This window comes from Mya arenaria, chromosome 8 (assembly GCF_026914265.1).
Source record: "Mya arenaria isolate MELC-2E11 chromosome 8, ASM2691426v1".
NCBI lineage: Eukaryota > Metazoa > Mollusca > Bivalvia > Myida > Myidae > Mya > Mya arenaria.
Genome location: NC_069129.1, coordinates 37,347,468 through 37,370,548, shown reverse-complemented (window position 1 = coordinate 37,370,548; position 23,081 = coordinate 37,347,468). Strand labels below are relative to the sequence as shown.

At 35.9% G+C, this 23,081-nt stretch overlaps 1 protein-coding gene across 2 annotated transcripts in view; it reads left to right on the top strand.

The window, feature by feature from the left end:
- Positions 1–23,081, top strand: part of LOC128243800 (short transient receptor potential channel 4-associated protein-like) — a 152,559-nt gene that overhangs the window by 74,596 nt on the left and 54,882 nt on the right. For both annotated transcript variants that reach the window (XM_052961751.1, XM_052961750.1), the window contains exon 11: positions 8,189–8,322. In XM_052961751.1, the coding sequence (XP_052817711.1) occupies positions 8,189–8,322 (134 nt within the window). The remainder of the gene's footprint in view (positions 1–8,188; positions 8,323–23,081) is intronic.

Here is a 23,081-nt window from a genome sequence, read left to right as displayed (position 1 = left end):
GGACATAAAGACTCGCCAAAACAAAACTTGTCAAAGACTCTGAAGTTACTGTTTATTTGGACTAGTCAAGTATTAAACTTTTCAACAAGATAAAGTTACTTTAAATGATCCTGGCATTAGGACACGGAGCTAGCCTGTCTGTAATATCTGGATGGTGCTAAGCCACTGGTGAGCCTCAAATGCCTTGATTTGAAATCTGCTACTTATTATTCTCTATCATTGACGACACATTTTTCAGGTAAGTGTAAATTACAGTATTTTCTTGTATATTAAAATTAACAATGGTAAAAGATAATGCATAACTTAATTGTGCATGCTGGGGATATCAATATTGTATACATGTACCGTAAATGACTGGGTATAAGACGATAGGGGGTATTAGACGCAGGGAAAAAAATCTGTGAAAAGACCGAGAAAAAAACTTTTAATCTATGTTTTTGGTTAAAAGACACATAGAAAAAATGTCAAAATCGTCCGGCATTTTCAGCCACCATGTTTGTTGACAGTGACAATTTTTTTTTTCGTGAAAATGGCGATGGTTATCTTTAAAACCATACAACCATACTGTCGAGAATGAAAAGTTATGTTATGCAAAAAATATTTTGACAGTGCCCAACTTAGCTTTTTTATATGTAAGTTTGATTATTGTTTAATTCAATTTATTATTCAAAATAATATTGAATACCGTAATTCACAAGAGTTCGGACACCATAAAGTAATTATTTTTTTCGCTCTCCGAATACATAGAAATTATCATTTTTACATTTTATTTACATGTTTGTTTAACCTGCCTTTTTTCTTCATGTTTGCTTTTTACCACTTATTAATTTATCCGTAGTAATCAATGGTCATAAACTTATTTATTATGCCTATAAGTGTAAATCCTTCATCAAGTTAATTAAAACACCATTTTATACATGCACTGAACTGAATAAACGCATTCTATCGGCATCAGATCAAAGAGTCACACTGTGTGACGTCACATAACTTACAGTTATACCCACGAGGATCTCGTGGAGAGCATGGACATTGCTATGCAGGATTAATGTATAACTGTACGATTATTGCTTAATATAGTCTATAAGTGTGGTACAAGTTTGAAAGCTTATTGGCAGATCGTTTTACAAACATGTCATGTCGATGTTTTCTTAATCCCTTGATTGCCCTTGTTGTTTGTTTAATCCTTAAATAAATATTTCACACTTCCTTTTCAACAGGCAATAAATCGTTTAGGATGGGTAGTAACTAATTAAATTGTCACAGTGGTGTATACGGTTAGGTAATCTAGCCAGGCATTGTAAAGATAAAAATCAATAATCTTCGTCTGTGAAACTTGGTAACTATGAAAGTTATGATTGATGTCCTTTGGGTGTCTGAAAATTAGGTATGCAAAATAAATTATTTTGGGAAATAATTATGGGTGTCCTAATATTTAGAGTGTCCGAACTCTTAGGTGAATTATGGTAACTTTAATCGAAAAATATTTTGTTGAAATTATAAACGTCTTACGATATACCGTATCCCGATCTTCAACTGCCGTTTTAACCCATATATACTCGATCAATATGGCCGAGTAACATCCCTTTCTACATAAATCTAAACAAACTCTCGGCTTGAAATTGACCTCAGAAAAAAAGTTCAAAAAATTGTTACTGGGTATTATACGCAGGCATTTTTTTTTGCATCAAAATCTGAGGGAAAAAAGTGCGTCTAATACCCAGTCATTTACGGTATATAGCTTTACGGATATTTACAGTGTTTAAATAGCCCAAAAGGGTCTTACTCAATGAAAAAAAATAAATAATCAAAATACTAGAATGTAGACAGGATTTTGACATTTTTTAGCAATTAATTAAATTCAAGGGCGTAGCCAGGCTGTACTAAATGTGAGAGGCTATGGGATGGGGAATCCCTGTAACCGTAGGAGGTTAAGGGGGGTTGCTCCCCACGGAAAAATGGAACTAACATGTTAAGCATTGATTTGTATTTGTCGGGATTTATAGGTTCGAGGCCGGCAACTGTAGTTACCAAGTGATTTTTAAGGCTGTGTTAGCTATCAAGCACAGAGAAACAATGCTTTCTATAGCTGATCTTCCCTTTAAGGTTTTATTCTGATGTCAAAACATAGCGTAACCCTCGACTTTGATGCCATGTTTGGCCATTTTTTTATCCCCCGCCTATGAAATAGGGAGGGGGATATTGAAATGGCGTTGTCCTTCTGTCCGTCCTTCCTTCTGTCCGTCCCTCTGTCCGTCCGTCCGTCCGTCACCTGCGTTTTCTCAGTAACTAGCCGGTTGAATTTCATGAAACTTAAAATAAATATGAACCACTATTCTGGAATGATGCCCGTCCAAAAAAAATTTGATTGGTCAATTGTCCTTGGAGTTATTGCCCTTGATTTTTTGAAAAATGCACATTCACAGCCATTTCTCAGTCACTAGCTGGCAGAATTTCATGAAACTTAAAATAAATATGAATTACTATACTGGGATGATGCCTGTTCATTTTTTTTTTTGGATTGGTCAATTGTACTTGGAGTTATTGCCCTTGATTTTTTGAAAAACTCTCATTTACAGCCATTTCTCAGTAACTAATTGGAAGAAATTCTTGAAACTTGAAATAAATATGAACCAACATACTGCGATGATGCCTGTTTATTTATATTTTGGATTGTGTAATTTCTATATGAGTTATTTGCCCTTGATTTATTAAAAGATCCATGTTTGCAGCCTTTTCTATGCAACTAGCTGGTAGAATTTCATGACACTTGGAATAAATAAGAACCAACATACTGTGATGATGCCTGTCTATTTTCTTTTGGATTGGTCAGTTTTCCTTAGAGTTATTGCCCTTGATTTATTAAAAAATCATTGTTTGCAGCCGTTTCTCAGTAACTAGCTGCTAGAATTTAATGAAACTTGAATGTTATATGAACCAACATCCTGCAATGAACTTCTTCGGTGAATTTCTACGGCTACATTTTTATCTCAACTATTGAGTACTATCATGCAAGAATCCTCTGATTTATTTTGTTAAATTTTTTTATCTTAAAGTAGTCCCGGTCGATATTTTATAATTTGGCTCGGAATGGGATAAACCAATGTGCTTATCTTATTCTTTCTGAGATTTTTTTTAACCTTCAAGCACAAACAAGCCATCAAGCACAAACAAGCCATCGTTGGCGGGGGATATCTTTTCACTGAAAATGCTTGTTCATTTTTCAAATTGATGTTACGCATGTGCGTAAGTGTGTAAAGCTGGCTACGCCCCTGAAATTGTTCTGTTGCAATTTTGGGCAAATCATTCTCATTGGTATACCTAAGAATCTATGATCTGATTTTTTGTCAGCAGTCTTATATTACTGGTTTCCATGGATTTTCGCAAAAAAATGGCTCGTTCCAAGACAAAAAATAAAGAAGTTGTCAATACTTTCAATCTGTGTGAGTGCAGCTTTAACAACAAAAACAGAATAAACCTACAATTAAGCAAATGAAATTTCAGATAGGCATAAATGAAGTGCTATCCTTAATCATTAACAATTTCATTCTTCAAGTTTGGTTTTTCCTCAGCCTACTGTCACTCACCTGATGCACAATCCCTGCATAAGTTTTTACGTCGACAATGAATTAGACAATGAGGTTGTATTCTAAGTCAATTAAATGACCTAAAGTAACTAGCTAAATGATTAAGAAGGGCTCATTATCATCAATCACTCCACCCATTCTGAATAATGTTTTTTCATAAAGATTTTTTTTCGTGTTTTTTTATTTACTTGTATACTTTATATCCAGTTAAATACAGCCATCACACATTTTTCTCCTAAATACACATGGGGATATCAATATAACATTGGTCTATTTCTATTGGTAAAAAAAAATATCACGACTCCAATATTTATGAAACACCGCTGTTGGTCAAGGACAGGTCACGCGGTGACACCACATTTTTCCAAATTTAAATTACACCAAAATGGCGTCTTTATTCGGATTTGATGAATATTTCAATGAATAAATAAAAAATTTAAACAGGGTAACAGGTTGTCAACGTTATACTTACATTACAGGGTTAGTAGGTGACATAGTATTGGAAATATGGGGGGCAAGAATCCATATTTAGGTTCGTGCTTCACTCCACCGCAATATGGTTTTCTTTACATTGAAAATCCCATATCGCGGGTTACCTACTGACCATGGAACTTATAGTATCCTTCCACATGTTTTTAAACAAATTCATACGCAAGAATGTTTTTCTTCAAATGACAATTTGTCATTTTGTATTCATTGTGATGAAAAAATGTAAAATTGAATTTCCATCCAATTCTTAAGAGGAAAATGTGATATTTATCTTATCTCCTGATAAAAACTTTCAATCACGTTGGGTACTGAATGGGGTACTATATTGGTTTAAATAGGAAATGACGTCATGAACACATAGTAATGTATGACTTTATCTTACCGGTGACCATTATGATGTCACAATTAAAAAGAGTTTAGTTTTTTGTTGTTATTCCTTTCTGCTGTACTTGATATCACCTTTATATGTATTCTTCTTACAAACAGTGTGAGAATGATCGCATGATTCTTTGGTTTAAAATTTTTCCTAATACAAATTTTTTGCAATGCATGCTTGTAGTGCAGAGAATAGCATCGCTTTAATGGTATCCTGTTTTTAGCTTGAGTATTCGAAGAATATGGAGAGCTATACTACTCACCCAAGCGTCGGCGTCACACCTTGGTTAAGGTTTTGCATGTAAGCACCTTTAAGTCGTTATCTCAGCAAATACATCATGTATTGCATTGAAACTTTAGATATGTATTCCCAACTATCTAACCTACTAAATTAATGAAGTTAGATAACACTTATTTGAATTTAATGCAAATAATGGGCCTTTATTATTTGACTTAGAAATTCTGGTTAAGGTTTTGCATGTAAGCACACATAGGTTAATATCTCAGCAACTACTTGATGTATTGCATTAAGATTTTATACAATGGTACTCAACCATCCATCCTTCCTAATTAACCAAGTTAGATAACTCTAGTTTGCATTTAATGCAAATAATGACCCTTTATTATTCTGGTTAAGGTTTTGCTTTATTATTTGACATATAAATTCAAATACATCATGTATTGCATTGAAACTTTATACACAGGCTCCCAACTATTCAACCTTCTTAATTAATCAGGAAAGATAACTCTATCTTGCATATTTTATCATTTTTGCCCCTTTATTATGCAACTTAGAAATACTGGTTAAAGTTTTGCATGTTAGCACACATGGTTAATATCTCAGCAACTACTCATGTATTGCATTGAGACTTTAGACAATGGAACTCAATCACCCAACCTACTTGAATAACCAAGTTAGATAACTATATTTTGCAAATAATGGCCCATTATTATTGGACTTAAAATTTTCCATGTAACCACATTCATTTTAATATCTCAACAAATACATAATGTATTGCATTGAAATCTAATCTAATTTTACAGTGATCCATGTTTCTCCAAAACTTTTTAATCCTTACACTGAACAGCGGCGTAATAGTCGAGCGCACAGTCTCTGTGACAGCTCTTGTTTACTAGAGAAGTAAAACAGGTTAGTTGTTTTTGCTGTCTTTACTTAAAGAATATTTTGATAAAAAGATACTATGACTTGTCATCATATAATAGACTGTATTATACAACTCATCAAGGAAATATGTTAGTAAGATCGACAAAGACTAAGTTATTTACACATTTCCTGAAGTTGTTGAATATGTTTTTTAAAGCTACATCAATGAAAACTTGACATCTGTACTGTTTTGAAAACAAACATATATTTATATATGTCGTTCTTGGATCACCCTGACTGGGACCTTTTTGACCTAATTATTTTTAGAGCTATAGCATTTTAGACAGTTTTGAAAACAATATTTAATGTTGTCTTTTGATGACCTAGATTGTGGCCTTTTGACACACATTTAAATGTGAAGCTTCAGCCATGAAATTAAGACCATTTATTCGAAATCAAAAATCAAAATTGTGCTTGGATAACATTGTCCTTTCGACATACTTTCCTATTTTTAAGGTGTCCAAACTCTTAGGTGAATTACGGTAGTTTGGTCAGTGTGCAGTCAATTGAACAAAGTCCTGTCAGTGTGCAGGCAACTGAAAAAGTCCTGTCAGTGTGCAGGTATCTGTAAGTAGTGCTGTCTGTGTGCAGTGAATTATCAAGTCCTGTCAGTGTGGTGCACAGGCAACTGAACAAAATGCTGTCAGTGTGCAGGTGAGAATCAAATTCTGTCAGTGTGCAGTCAATCATCAAGTCCTGTCAGTGTGCAGGCAACTGAACAAAATCCTGTCAGTGTGCATTCAATCACCACTGTGACAAGTCCTGTCAGTGATTATCAAGGCAACATATTTGACCAGTATCTTTGATGCCCCCGATGGTGGGCATATTAAAATGGCATCGTCCGTCTGTCTGTCCGTCCGTCTGTCTGTCTGTCTGTCCATCCTTGTGTCTGGCTCAATAACTTGTGTCCGTGCTGTCACTTTCTCTTGTATGGACAGATATTATTATAACTTGCCACATGTGTTTGACATACCAAGAAGACTGCAAGACCTGTGTCCCTACTTTTAAGGTCAAGGTCACACTTTGAGTGGTGAATGCGAAAAGGTTGTTTGTGACATTAAATAAAAAACCTTTTCGCTAGCACCCCACTGTCTTAGTGTTTATTTACAATGGAATGGTGCAGATAAGGACATAGAGTATGGGTTGTCATGTCCAGACTGTAGCTTTCCCTTGAACAAAATCCTGTCAGTGTGCAAGACCCATGTCCTTACCACTAAGTTGAAGGTCACACTTAGTGTTTATTCACAATGGAATGCTGCATATAAGTACATAGATTATAGGCTGTCGTGTCCGAGCCATAACTATCACTTGTATGGACAGATTTTAAAATGACTTGCCACATGTATTCGACATACCAAGACGACGTGTCGTGTGCAAGACCCATGTCCCTACCTCTAAGGTGAAAGATACACTTAGTGTTTATTCACAATGGAATGCTGAATATGAGGACATAGAAGTGTAGGCTGTCAAGTATGGTTGGCATTTTTTCTATGTTCAGAGGCAATTTAAAATAACTTGCCATAAGTATTTGACACGTAAAGGTAAGATCAACTTTTCATGTACTTGTTCATAGATCAATGACACATTCGGGGGCATTCGTCTCATACTGTGACAGCTCTTGTTCAATATTCTTTGAGAAACAAGCTATATTGATAACAAAGGTTAAACTCTTTTACTCAGGTGAGCGATTTAGGGCCATCATGGCCCTCTTGTTTTAAAGAGGCAGTGTTACTACTCCCAAGTAAGATTTACCACAATTGATAATTTTGTTTTAATATTCCAAAAAGGATGAATTAATGTCGAAAACAATGGTTCTTATGATCGATATAGAGTTTAATTTGAAAGAAATTAGCATAAAACACAGTGTTTCTACGTTATGAGACTATGGTAAACCACAGTAAATATTTTAGCATTCACCAATCATTTATTATTTTTACACTTTCTGCTATTAAATACATGGTTACAATCTTAGTATCAGTAATTGATATTTTCCATAAATGCATTATTTAGTAAGTAGTTAAAGGTTTATCACTCAAATTTATGTTTGTTATACATGTGTATGTAATGATTTTGAATAAGAGTGTCACTTTAAAGTATTTTTTTTGCATTTCGGAAAAAAAGAGGTGTAGTTAATCTGACAAACAACTGATTAATTTGTTGTGGCTTAACTTTAAATCTTCAAGCGATTCAATTGAGACATAATAAACCAGTTGCAAGAGACAATACGCACTTGTATAGTAAGGTCCGTAAATCTGGGTATAATTTCTATTTAGTTATGCTTTTTCTTTCTCAACTGAAAATAAAAGACTAGCAGCACTGTTCACGTAATGCTTTTAAAGAGACTCAGTGATTTTTATTTAAATTTTCAAAACCACCTGTGGCTTTACAATTGGGAAAATAAGCGTGTTAATTTCCAAAATTTTGGTCATTTAAAATAAACAGTAACAAAGACACCTATTAAAACTGTTTCAACTCTCTTTAATGACTCTCTTGTTTGGCTTTTGTTTTATGTACATTTGTATTAAAGATGCTTTTAATGAATGTCATTAAAATAATATATTGTCGGATCATACAGGTGTCACAGCACCGACAACAGCAGGTAGCCCAATGTTGTTGCAGCAGGGCCTCAAGATTACAGAAGAGTTGGTACAGCGAGTGGAGGTCGTTTATGTGCTGGGTCTCTTCCTACTTGGCAAACACCGGAAAAAGGTATGAGGCACAAGTAGTGTTTTTCTATTGGCTGTTGTCTTGTTTAGAAGAAAGAAGTTGAGTTACAGTAAAAAAAGCTTTGGTGTCATTGTGAAAATCTTGTGGCTTAAACATGGTATTGGTCTTGTAGTGTCACACCTTGGCGAATAATGAAACTTCAATGCCGAATCTTATTTCAACATTATCCATGAAGTTTAAGGTTTCAACTGTTTAGATACAATCATTGTTTGGTATTTTTGTTTGATATTTTTTATGCACCTGAAGGGTGGACGGGCTGTCCCCACAGTTTGAATTTAGAATTTGAAACGGGAAGTATGTCAATAAATTATGGAAGTTTTTCACCCAAATGTGGATGATTAAGTCTCCGAATACAATATCTTTTTCAACTAATTTTCAGTCAGCTTGTTAAAATAAAACTATTTGCAACTTTAACTTGCCAAATTCACAGACTTCTATTTTGATACCATTAATGAATGATTATAAGACACAGTAAAAAAAAATCCGTGAAAAGTCGAAGTTTTTTTTTTTATCTATGTTATGGGTTATAGGATGCAACTCAAAGTATTAAAATCATCTGCCAACATCGGTCACCATGTTTGTTTACAGTGAAAATGAAAATGGCGATGGTTATTGTAAACCATGGATTTATTAAATACAAAGCAAACTATGTTTCTTTGTTTATTAACCAGGTTTTAACCTGGTTATTAGAGTGTCGAACTTCATTGTTTGGGCGGGCGGGGGGGGCGGGCGGTCAGGCGGGCGGCCTCAAACTCACATAGGAAACTGAATAATTTCAGTAAGGGTTGACACATCTTGACCAAACTTGGTTTATAGAAAAGTTTATGGATACCTTTCATGGGATGCGTTTGGGGTCCCTAGAGTCAAGGTCACTCTTACAAAAAATAGAAAAAACAGTTGAAACTGAATAACTTTAGTTAGGGTTCACATATTTTGACCAAACTTGAAATCAACTGAATTATAATTCTCACAACACAGGCTGAAGTTCTTCTGTCAATCATTGAAAACCTGGTTTCGTTGCATTGTGACGTTTCTTGTTTGTTTTATGATATAATAATTATGGGAAGCAAGTAAGACAGGCAATGAATGTACAGTTTGTGACAATTTGTAAATTGATGGCACTGAAAAGTACCTTTTATGACAATTTGTAAGTTTTCTTTCTGATGGTGTATAGTAAACAATGACCTGTCGAGAATGAAGAAATTTTGTAAAGCAAAAACATTATATTGTACATGTTTGTACTCAACATGTCAACAACTTCAGCAAAATATAAAGAACATGGCAAAGTGCGAAAAAAACAAGACTATTATCGCATCTGTTGGTATTTGGTAATTGGTATGTTAAACTGTTTCAAGGCAGTGTTATTTTTTTACACCATTGACAAAAAATATTTAGGCAGTGCACAGCTATGCTTCTTAACATGCATGTTTAATTATTGTTTTATACAAAATAATATTGAATAATTTAAATCACACAATAATAATTACAACTTTTTAATAAATAATTAACGTTTTTCGACACTACGCATCCCGATCATTATCTGCGGATTTTACCCGTTTTAACTCAATGAAGTTGATGTGAGTTACATCCCTTTACTAAATAAATGTACAGTGTTCCTGAAATTGTAAAAATTTTGCCTTCGGAAGTTTTTGCCTGTCCGAAAAAATATTTGCCTGTCTGAACAAATATGTCATTACATAGTATATAAAAAGAGTAAAAAAAATGAATGTCAACTGTTTTAATGGCTTCCCTGATTTAATTCCCCAAAAACTACATATAAACACTACATGGACATGTTGTTTTGTAAAAATAAACACACTAAGTCTTACAAAAAATATTTAAACACCACTGCCAATTAGGTGCTTTCGGTTTATCGGTCTTGCGGTAATTCCCATAACCCCTTGCCATTTTGACTGTAGACAAAGAATATTGAGTGCTGACGATTTTGATTGTACCTTGTTGCAAACCAAGAACCAATCAAAACAGTTGTAATAAAATGCCGTTACTGATGAATCGTATTTACTCGTTTATCCCTGGCAATCAACATCATGATTGAATATCGACTTTTGGCAATGTTGTATAAAGTCAATATCAGTATGCGATCGACTAACTACCGCTAAGGCAAATAATCAGCAAATAGTTTTTAGAGATATTTCGCTTTCATTTGCCTTTTCCCTATTAAGTCGTCTCAAAATATGTCACTTATCCGGACCGTCATATTATGAAGACCTGCCGGACCCGTACAAAATTTGCCTGACATGTCCGGCGGACCAGCACATTTCAGGAAAACTGAATGTACCGTAAATGACTGGGTATAAGACGATAGGGGGTATTAGACGCAGGGAAAAAAATCTGTGAAAAGTCCAAGAAAAAACTTTTAATCTATGTTTTTGGTTAAAAGACGCATAGAAAAGATGTCAAATCGTCTGGCATTTTCGGCCACCATGTTTGTTGACAGTGACAAAAAATTTTTTTTTCGTGAAAATGGCGACAGTTATCTTTAAAACCATACATTGATAAACTGTCGAAAATGAAAAGTTAAGTTATGCAAAAACCTTGTATTGTACGGGTTTGTTCTCAAAATGTCAACACCTACAGAAAAGAATAAAGAATGTGACAAAGTGCGAAAAAACAAGACCATTATCGCAACAATTTGTAGTATTGGTATGTTAAACAGGTTAAAGGCAGTCGAGTTTTTCACACCTTCTCGTACAACTGACAAAAAATATTTTGACAGTGCCCAACTTTGCTTTTTTATATGCAAGTTTAATTATTGTTCAATTCATTATTCAAAATAATATTGAATAACTTTAATCGAAAAATATTTTTGTTTTAATTATTAAAGTCTTACGATATACCGTATCCCGATCTTTAACTGCCGTTTTAACTCTTATATACTCGATCAATATGACGCGAGGAACATCCCTTTCTACATAAATCTAAACAAACTCTCGGCTTGAAATCGACCTCAGAACGAATTCTGAGGGGAAAAAGGGCGTCTAATACCCAGTCATTTACGGTAAACAAACTAGTTTTTTTTCTCCATTTATTTCTAACGGAAATTATACTGTGTAGGAAGTTTGAACACTACAAACAGATGAGCCCTTTGATAACGGAAACTAGGATTTCAATATGGTAAACATAAACACATCATTTAACTTAAAAATTGTCCAGTGCTTGTTATTTTGTTTCTTCATTTTCTTTAACGTTTCCTATTCATTTCTTTCCATTTTTAGCTCTACTGGCCTAAGGCCAGAAGCTTATGCGATGCTAATGTGTACGTATTAATTGTGCGTCTGTGCGTCCGTAAACAATTGCTTGTGAACACAATACAGTCTTCAGTTTTGATTGTATCTCGATAAAACTTGTACAGAATTTAGATATCCATCAGAGCTTGGTTCCTTTCGAAAACAAGCTAAATCCGCCCTTGCATACCTAGATTATGGGCCTTGAAAGTATTAAAAAATGCTATTTTTAGCTAAGTCTATTTTTAGCCAAGTCCAAATGAGCGAAGTCTATTTTTAGCCAAGTTTACATGTAAAGTCAAGTCTAGGATTAAAGGGAAACAACTTGCTTTTTAGCTCGAAGAATAAGGAGAGCTATACTACTCACCCAAGTGTTGGCGTCGGCGGCGTCACACCTTGGTTGAGGCTTTGCATGCAATACCTTTAAGTCATTATCTCAGTAAATAAATAGTGTATTGCATTGAAACTTTATATATGTATTCCCAACTATCTAACCTACTAAATTAATGAAGTCAGATAACACTTATTTGAATTTAATGCAAATAATGGGCCTTTATTATTTGACTTAGAAATTCGAGTTAAGGTTTTGCATGTAAGCACACATAGGTTAATATCTCTTAATATCTAGCAACTACTTGATGTATTGCACTAAGACTTTATTCAATGGTACTCAACCATCCAACCTTCCTAATTAACCAAGTTAGATAACTATAGTTTGTATTTAATGCAAATTATTACCCTTTATTATTCAACTTAGAAAATCTGGTTCAGGTTTTGCATGTAAGCACATATAGGTTAATATCTCAGCAACTACTTGATGTATTGCATTGAGACTTTACACAATGGTACTCAACGTCCAACTTACTTAATTAACCAAGTTAGATAACTCTAATTTGCATTTAAGGCAAAATAATTTCCCTTTATTATTCGACTTAAAAATTCTGGTTAAGGTTTTGCATGTAAGCACACATGGGTTAATATCTCAGCAACTGCTTGATGTTTTGCATTGAGACTTTACACAATGGTACTCAACCATCCAACTTACTTAATTAACCAAGTTAGATAACTCTAGTTTGAAATTAATGCAAAATAATTTCCCTTTATTATTCGTCTTAAAAATTCTGGTTAAGGTTTTGAATGTTACCACATTTAAGTCACAGTCTCGGCAAATACATCATGTATTGCATTGAAACTTGAGATATGTATTCCTACCTATCTAACCTACTAAATTAATGAAGTGGGATAACACTTTTTTTTGAATATAATGCAAATTATGGGCCTTTATTATTTGACATAGAAATTCTGGTTATTACATTGAGACTTTATACAATGGTACTTAATCATCCAATCCACTTTAAGTAAGATAACTCTAGTTTGCATTCAATTCAAGTTATGGCCCTTTTTTATTCGACATAGAAATTCCAATACATCATGTATTGCATTGAAACTTTATTCACAGGCTCCCAACCATTCAACCTTTTTAATTAATCAGGAAAGATAACTCTATCCTGCATATTATATCATTTTTGCCCCATTTTTATTGTGTCGCCTGAAAAGACGACATATAGGGGTTACTTTTGTCGGCGGCGGCGGCAGCATCCGCGTCCCATTTTCGCTTGTCCGGGGTATATCTCCTAAACTATTAGTGGTATCAACTTGAAAATTTATATGTAGATAGATCTAATTGAGGGCAAGTGCAGTGCACAAGAACTGTTGCTCTTGCTTCCATATTTTTAGAGTTATTGCCCTTTGTTATTTTTCATGCTTAAAGTTTTGTCTGGGGCATATCTTGAAGAATATAAGAGGTATCAACTTGAAACTAGATAGATCTCATTGAGGGCAAGTGCAGTGCACAAGAACCGTAACTCTTGCTGCCATATTTTTAGAGTTATTGCCCTTTGTTAATTTTCTTGCTTAAAGTTTTGTCAGGGGCATATCTTGAAGAATATAAGATAGCTAGATAGATCTCATTGAGGGCAAGTGCAGTGCACAATAACAGTAACTCTTGCTTTCTTAGTTTTAAAGTTATTGCCCTTTGTTAATTTTCATGCTTAAAGTTTTGTCTGGGGCATATCTTGAAGAATATAAGAGGTATCAACTTGAAACTTCATAGCTAGATAGATCTCATTGAGGGCAAGTGCAGTGCACAAGAACTGTAACTCTTGCTGCCATATTTTTAGAGTTATTGCCCTTTGTTAGTTTTGTCCGGGGCATATCTTGAAGAATATAAGAGGTATCAACTTGAAACTTCATAGCTAGATAGATCTTATTGAGGGCAAGTGCAGTGCACAAGAACCGTAACTCTTGCTGCCATATTTTTAGAGTTATTGCCCTTTGTTAGTTTTGTCCGGGGCATATCTTGAAGAATATAAGAGGTATCAACTTGAAACTTCATAGCTAGATAGATCTCATTGAGGGCAAGTGCAGTACACAAGAACCGTTACTCTTGCTGCCATATTTTTAGAGTTATTGCCCTTTGTTAATTTTAAGCTGTATTGGCCAAAGTGTCTGTCGTTCGCGCATCCATCTAAACACAATTGCTTGTGAATGTTTGTTCAAATTATAACCCTGTGGTCATTAATGGCCACGCCCCCGGGTTCACAGGTTTGGTATACTTAAATTGGGAATGTTTGAAAATATTTTTGTCTGATACAGCTATGCAGACCCTTGCTATTTTGAGTAAGGCATAATTTAGTGGTCCACTACCATGGTTGTTCAAATTATGCCCCTTGGGTCAAATCTGGCACTGCCCCGGGGGTCACAAGAAATATTTTCAAAATCTTCTTGTTTCAAACCACAAGGCTCATACCTTTGATATTGGTTGTGGAGCATAATATGATGACTGTCTACAAAACATTTGATATTAAGCCCCTGGGCCAAAGCTTGCCCCACCCTTCTGACCTACTTTTTAGGCCCCCGAAGGTGGGCATATTAAAATCGCACCATCTGTCCGTGTGTCAGTCAGTCTGTGCGTCCGGCTCAATAACTCGTGTCCGGGCTGTAACTTTCTCTTGTATGGACAGATTTTAAAATAACTTGCCACATGTGTTCAACTTACCAAGATGACATGTCATGTGCAAGACCCGTGCCCCTACCTCTAAGGTCACGATTACACTTAGGTGTCTATTCACAATGAAATGCTGCATATAAGGACATAGAGTATAGGTTGTCGTGTCCGGGCTGTAACTGTATGGACAGGTGTCTATTCACAATCGAATGCTGCATATAAGGACATAGAGAATAGGTGGTCGTGTCCAGATTGTTACTTTCTCTTGTATGGACAGATTTTAAAATAACTTGCCACATGTGTTTGCAATACCAAGACGACATGTCACGTGCAAGACCCATGTCCTTACCTCTAAGGTCAAGGTCACACTTAGGTGTTTATTCACAATGGAATGCTGCATATAAGGACATAGAGTATAGGTTGTTGTGTCCGGGCTGTAACTTTTTCTTGTATTTACTGATTTTAAAAAAACTTGCCACATGTGTTTGACATACCAAGACGACATGTCACGTGCAAGACCTCTAAGGTGAAAGATACACTTAGTGTTTATTCACAATGGAATGCTGAATATAAGGACATAAGAGTGTAGGTTGTCAAGTATGGGTGGTATTTTTATGCCCCCTTTTGAAAAAAGTGGGGTATATTGTTTTGCACATGTCGGTCGGTCGGTCGGTCGGTCTGTCTGTCTGTCGGTCGGTCGGTCGGTCGGTCGGTCGGAATACCAAATGGTTTCCGATCAATAACTTGAGAACGCTTTGACCGAGGGACCTCATACTTGGTATGTGTATTGGTCATCACCAGCAGATGAACCCTATTGATTTTGAGGTCAGTGGGTCAAAGGTCAAGGTCAGTGTGACCTTTACATGAAAAACGGTTTCCGATCAATAACTTGAGAACGCTTTGACCCAGGGACCTCATACTAGGTAGGCTTATTGGTCATGACCAGCAGATGAACCCTATTGATTTTGAGGTCAGTGGGTCAAAAGTCAAGGTCAGTGTGACCTTTACATGAAAAACGGTTTCCGATCAATAACTTGAGAACGCTTTGACCCAGGGACCTCATACTTGGTAGGTGTATTGGTCATGACCAGCAGATGAACCCTATTGATTTTGAGGTCAGTGGGTCAAAGGTCAAGGTCAGTGTGACCTTTACATGAAAAACGGTTTCCGATCAATAACTTGAGAACGCTTTGACCCAGGGACCTCATACTTGGTAGGTGTATTGGTCATGACCAGCAGATGAACCCTATTGATTTTGAGGTCAGTGGGTCAAAGGTCAAGGTCAGTGTGACCTTAACATGAAAAACGGTTTCCGATCAATAACTTGAGAACGCTTTGACCCAGGGACCTCATACTAGGTAGGCTTATTGGTCATGACCAGCAGATGAACCCTATTGATTTTGAGGTCAGTGGGTCAAAGGTCAAGGTCAGTGTGACCTTTACATGAAAAACGGTTTCCGATCAATAACTTGAGAACGCTTTGACCCAGGGACCTCATACTTGGTAGGTGTATTGGTCATGACCAGCAGATGAACCCTATTGATTTTGAGGTCAGTGGGTCAAAGGTCAAGGTCAGTGTGACCTTAACATGAAAAACGGTTTCCGATCAATAACTTGAGAACGCTTTGACCCAGGGACCTCATACTAGGTAGGCTTATTGGTCATGACCAGCAGATGAACCCTATTGATTTTGAGGTCAGTGGGTCAAAGGTCAAGGTCAGTGTGACTGTAAGCTGAAAAAAGGTTTTCTGATTGTCCATATTTTTTTAATGCATGCACAGATGATTGGGATTGATGTATAAATGTTTGTATAGAAATGATTTTCTTTTATGTTACTATTTTAGTTGGGCATTTATTTGCCTTCTTAAGTTATCATAAGTAGATGACCTGCCTCATATGCATCCAATGACAAATCAGCTGTCATTTCAGTCCATGCATATTTCATTCAATTGTCCAAATATTTCTGGCAACTTGGCGCTCAGGGGGCATAATGTTTGACAAACATCTCTTGTTTATGTTCAGAGGCAATTCAAAATAACTTGCCATATGTATTTGACACGTAAAGGAAAGAAAGGCAATGTCACATTTGCAAGACCAACTCTGTAATGTTGTCAAGCAAACGGGGTTTTCAATCCCAAGGTATAAAGTTTTTCATAAGCATTCCTTACTTTATATTATTATGAAATGCTGCATATATGCACAAAGATGTCATAACCAGGCTGTGATTTTGTCATGTATATGACAGATTTACAACAAAAACTTGGCACATGTGTTTGGCATATAAAGATTGTGTGTCGTATGCAAGATACACATGCATACATCAAAGGTCATTGTTTGATCTTTAACTTTTCATGTACTGACCTTATTCATAGGTCAATGTCACATTCGGGGGCATTCGTCACATACTGTGACAGCTCTTGCTTATTTTTAAAGCTACAGCAATGAAATTTGGACCATGTGTACAGTTTTGCAAACGAGCATCAATGTTGTTCTCGGATGACCTTGACCTTGACCTTTTGACCAACTTTTTATGCCCCCCTTCAAAGAAGAGGGGTATATTGCTTTGCACATGACTGTAGGGTGGTCGGTCGGTTGACCAAAGCTTGTCCGAGTGATAACTCAACAATGCCTTAACGTATGGTCATCAAACTTGACCTTAAGGTTGGGCCTGACCAGTAGATGACCCCTATTGATTTTAGGCCTCATCGGGTCAAAGGTCAAGGTCACTGTGACCTTTAATGGTAAAAGAATTTTAAATGTTGTCCGAGTGATAACTCGACAATACCTAGACCTATGGTCATCAAACTTGATATGGATGTTGGGTCCGACCAGAAGATGACCCCTTTTTGTTTTTGGGGGTCATCAGGCCAAAGGTCAAGGTCACAGGGACCTGAAATGGTATAAGGTTGTCCAAGTGATATCTCGACAATGCCTACACCCATGGCCCTCAAACTTGACTTGGAGGTTGGGCCTGGCCAGTAGATGGCCCTTATTGATTTTAGGGGTCATTGGGCCAAAGGTCAAGGTCACAGTGACCTTGAATGATAAAGGTTGTCTGAGTGATAAATCAACTATGCCTCCACCCATGGCCCTCAAACTTGACTTTGAGGTTGGGCTTAACAAGTTGATGACCCCTATTGATTTGAGGGGTCAAAGGTCAAGGTCACAGTGACCTTGAAAGCAAACTTCAATTCCTGGACCTATGGCCATCAAACTTGATATCAGACATGAAGGTTGGGCCTGACCGGAAGATGACCCCTATCGACTTTGGGGCTTAGGTCAAGGTCACAGTAACCTTTAATGCAAAAAAGTTAACAAATCTTCTCCCAGTGATATCTCAACAATGCCTGAACCTATGATCATCAAACTTTACATGGATGTTGGACCTGACCAGTTGATGACCATTATTGATTTAAGGAGTCATAGGGTCGAAGGTCAAGGTCACTTCCAGATTGAAGGCCTCACAGATCGATTTTGAGATTGATGTAAATAGCGATTCACTTTCTGATCGAACAATGTGTGTAAGAAAGGTGAGTTGTGAGTGTGATTCCGGAAAAATAAGAACATACTTATGTTTTAGGAAACAAGCTACTGTGAAATCATTTATATTCGTTGGCATGAAATTTCATGGTTTTCCTATAAATTACATTTTCGTGGTTACTTGAATTCATGGTTTTACAATTTTGAAAAAAAAATCTGAAACTGCGATCGTCCTAAATCGTCTGCATAATCACCACGCGCTGGGTATGTGATTTCCGTCTTCTACGTCACACGATTTATGACACTCGCTATGGTGGTACGACTTGCCAATTAGTACATATACCCATGTTAATTATCGATTTAATTGGAAATTAAGGTCTTAAAAGATGATGTACCTTGATCAAAGATATCGATAGGCGAAGGCATTGAATACCAATTAAGAATTTTACAAGCTGTAAAAACACCAAGAAGGTGCGTATATTTGAGTAAACAATCAATGTAATCGATTAAATATTTCATTAAAGAAAAAAATCGAGAACCAACACTCAACACGCACATCTTGAAAAGATGGAGATATTCATGAACAGCACGCGTTAAGGCACGTGTATGTCATTTGGTTAAAAAACACAATAAATTGATTTGTTTTGTTATCTGTTGAAGGAAGATATAATATATTAACAAAACAATAATAGTATACAAATAGTTCGGTATTTATGCTGTATATCGCTGTATACTGCGATCTCTGTAAAGTAGATACTAGAGTATGTGTATAACATGGCAATTGAAAAAGTGAATAAAGGGTCTTTATTTCGTGGGATCTTGAATTCGTGGATAACCCAACCCACGAAAACCACGAACATTAATGCCCCACGAACATTAATGATTTCACAGTATATGATTAGTTAAGATTAACATGGAATGATTATGGAACCTAACGATGGGACCTGACTACAGTTCTCGGTAATGGCAAAAAAGGAACAAGATCGAAAGAAAAAACAATCGTTGAGTTAAAGGTATATTTGCAAAACAATAAAAAAGGAAATCCTTGAAAAGTTTTGAAAATTGAATAGAATATTTGTTCTTTAGTTTATTTGAGTTAAAATAATGTGATCAAATTTGGAATGGCTTTTGCGCATATATATTTGGCAGATTGAATTAAACGGTGTTTACCATTTCTTAAATATACATCAATACTGTAACTTTTTCCAGAATGGAGTTAGCTACACATAAAGACAATGTCAGTGAGATTGATAAAGACCCCAGAAACAAATGGCGGTAGAACTGGCTTAAAACTAACCTTATGCAACAGCATTTACAGTACCATTTGGGTATTACTAATGCTAGTGACTTTCACTGGTCCACTGACTTTTGTGAAGAACATAAAACAATCTCTGAGTTGATCAAGATGAAGTTCACAATGCCAGAGCGCTTCACCAGCCACAGGTTTCTTTATGCTTATCTGGCAGTGGATACAGCAAGGCTTTAGGCTATTCTACTTCGAGCTCCTTTCTTCGGCGGAAACGAATGTCAACTTTGCTATTTATAATACAATTTTAGACAAGAGACACATATCTGAACTAAGCAAAGAAGAATAAGATTTGTTAGGGGCTTGTCTCAGCAAAAAGGGAATGGCAAAAGATGTGAAAAACGGAAATAGAAAGCCATCAATAAGCTTTTTGACCAGCGCAAAAAGATCAAAATGCTTCTTGGCATCTACATGTAAGCCCTGGTATGCTTCTAAGACAACTCCTTTTCTTTCAAGGAAAACAGCCCATGGGCCACACACTCCATGACTGCCCAGTGAACTTGCTGAAAAATTTCAAGTTTTTTTTTGTTAGGCCAAAGAAGATTCTTGAATCTGTGAAAAAGTTGAAGGAATTTGAACTGGTCTCTTCTGTGCTACTACCCAAGACGTTCATGGGCTTTGATGCCCATCAATATGTGGCAACATTCAAACTTAATAGTGCAACTCAAACATGCAGATTTGATAAGTCTACTGAATTCTATTCTTTTTATTGAAATGCTGTTTTATAATTCAACCAAATAATATGTAATAAAATTTAGATGCTAAATATGATTCAAGATTTATTAAAAGGAATCCATGGCTCATGTGGACAAGTGATTCAATGCATTGATATTAAATGCTGAATATGTGATATGGATATGGCCCTAGCCTGAGATTATGTATTCATTGCAGTATTATTTTGCTTTTCAATTGTGCTGTTGTCATTTTTAGCTCACCAGAGCACGAAGTGCTCGAGGTGAGCTACTGTGATCGGTCTTTGTCCGGCGTCAGTCCGTCCGTCCGTCCGTCCCGTCAACAATTGCTTAAAAAACTTCTCCTCTGAAACTACCTTGCCAAATTGAATGAAACTTTTCAGGAAGCTTCCTTGGGTGACTATCAACAAAAATACAACAAGGGGTCACGATTGATCAACAACAACAACAAAATGGCCAAAATGTTAAAATTGGATAGTTATGTAAAGTTTACTCCTGAAGCAAGGGCAGCAAGTCTTTCTATATGGTCTCCCTTTTTGTTCTAGATTCCACTACTTTCTATTTTTAGTAACAAGCGAAAAGATTTTAAATTTTATTTTAAGTCTTCAACATAGTCACTTCTAAGGTAATTATTGTTCATTTTTTAGGGTCATAGATTCAAATAATTATTATATACTTTATTCTTTAGAAGTAATTTCATTTTTACTTATTGATAAATTTAATAATCAGATTTATCCATTGAACTTCATGTAGATTATTATTAACTTCATGTAGATTATTATAAGCTACAATCTTATCTTCTGTGTTGATAGTGAATAAGCCTTGATGTATTTAAAGAAAAAAAATGATTTTGAACTTGTGAAGGAAGGTGATGTCGACCTAAATGGAAGAAGCAATGATATTAGTGGAAGGTGCTGAATGTGTTCTGATATTTGATTTTTAGAGCTTAAGGCAGTTTATAGATTTTATTGGATGGTGCACTGTTTGTTGTTTGTGTATCTATACTAAAAGTCCTTTCAATGTGCAAGCAATTTAACATTGTTTTGTCAGTGTGCAGGCAATTGAATGAAGTCCTGTGTATGTGCAGGCAATTGAACAAAGTCCTGTCATTATGCAGGCAACTGAAAAAAGTGCTGTCAGTGTGCAGGTATCTGTACCTAGTGCTGTCAGTGTGCAGTCAATTTTCAAGTCCTGTCAGTGTGCAGGCAACTGAAGAAAGTCATGTCAGTGTGCAGGTATGTGAATCAAATTCTGTCAATGTGCAGTCAATCATCAAGTCCTGTCAGTGTGCAGGCAACTGAACAAAATCCTGTCAGTGTGCAGTCAATCACCAAGTCCTTTCAGTGTACAGGAAACTGTGACAAGTCCTGTCAGTGTGCAGGCAACTGTGACAAATCCTGTCAGTGATTATCCAGGCAACATGTTTGACCAGTATGTTTTTCAATATTCTTTGAGAACAAATATCAAGCTATATTGATTACATAGGTTAAACTCTTTTACTCAGGTGAGTGATTTAGGGCCATCATGGCCCTCTTGTTTAAATGGTATGTATGCTTATAAAATGTGTAGTTAATGGAATAAATACTTTTATGATAAATAAATATTGAATAGATAACACTTTTCATTGGAAACATGTACAATAAACATTTGCAAGCTTGATAATTGATATGTTGTACATTATTATTAATCCATTAAATATCCTACAGTATAGCCTGTTCATACACAGGCATTTGATCATAGTCAGTTGAGTTTATGGGTAGTGGACAGTTGAACCAAAACTTCAGGTACATGTCCAATGCCTGTGACTTCAGTTATTTTTTTTTATTTAATTTTGTTCAAATTGACCAAGGTGTTGACCTTCACTGCTAAGTTGCATGATAATTTTTCTGGTCAAGGTTGTCTCCTGTTGAAAGGTACAATACTATTCTCAGGCAAATAAGGGTATGGAAACCCTAAAATACTGAAAGCTTCATTGGGGGTCTTTGCCCCCCTTGTCCCCCACAATAGGGCTTTGCCTATTGGGAGCCTTCAGCAGGCCCCTGAGCCCCCGCCAAAAAATCAGGATTGGCAACCGGGCTCTTACATCATCCCTGCTGTAGTAATGGAATATTCATTATTTTTGGGCACAGCAACACTTTTGTTTAGACTTGCTTTGCAAAACTGCTGATTTAAATGAAGCCAATGTATGGATAGATTTTGATAGGCTTTTATCATAGTATACTTTGAACAGGATAACTTATGTTTCAAAGTTCAAATATGCAATAAAACTTTATCTCGAGAAACATTTTAGTATGCTATGTGAATCTCATATATTAATTTAACAAAATGAAGGAGAGGTTCTGTTTAAACCTGTTCTGAAGCAGCTTTTATTTCAGAAATGCAATCATCGCCAATGCTTAAAAAAACTCTCAGAGAATGATGTAATTAGTATGATGCAATATTACTCCCAAAACAATGTTGCGTCATAAATTACACCATATTTTTATGAAGTGAAAATATAATGCAATATTGCATAATATAAAATAAAAAATCTCAAGAAGGATCTTTGATCGCAGTTATTATGACCAACATCTCTGTTTACGAGTTGTTTATAAATGAAACTCCTCTTGTCTGTGATTCAATGGAAACATCGTAACTACTCGGCCATCTTAACATAGTAACTGAATGTTTCCAGTTGACGACAAAAAATTTCCTTCACAATAGTGGGAATGTAACAGGTGTGCTGTTGTTACAGAGTTGAAGTTTGTTTCGTTAAGCATGAAGAGGGTGAGCTATTGTTGTCACTCTATGGCCAGTGTCTGGCGCAAACATTTTTAAAATAAGCTTCTTATTTGAAACCATCAGGCACATAACCGTAATAGTTGGTATGCAGCCTCATGAAGTGGTCATTCAAGATTGTTAAAAGTGGGGTCAAAAGTGGGCCCGCCCCAGGGATCACAAGTTTTCTATATACTTAAATAGTAAAACAGCGATCACTCGAGGACACCTGGACCTGAGCTAAAACCTTGAGT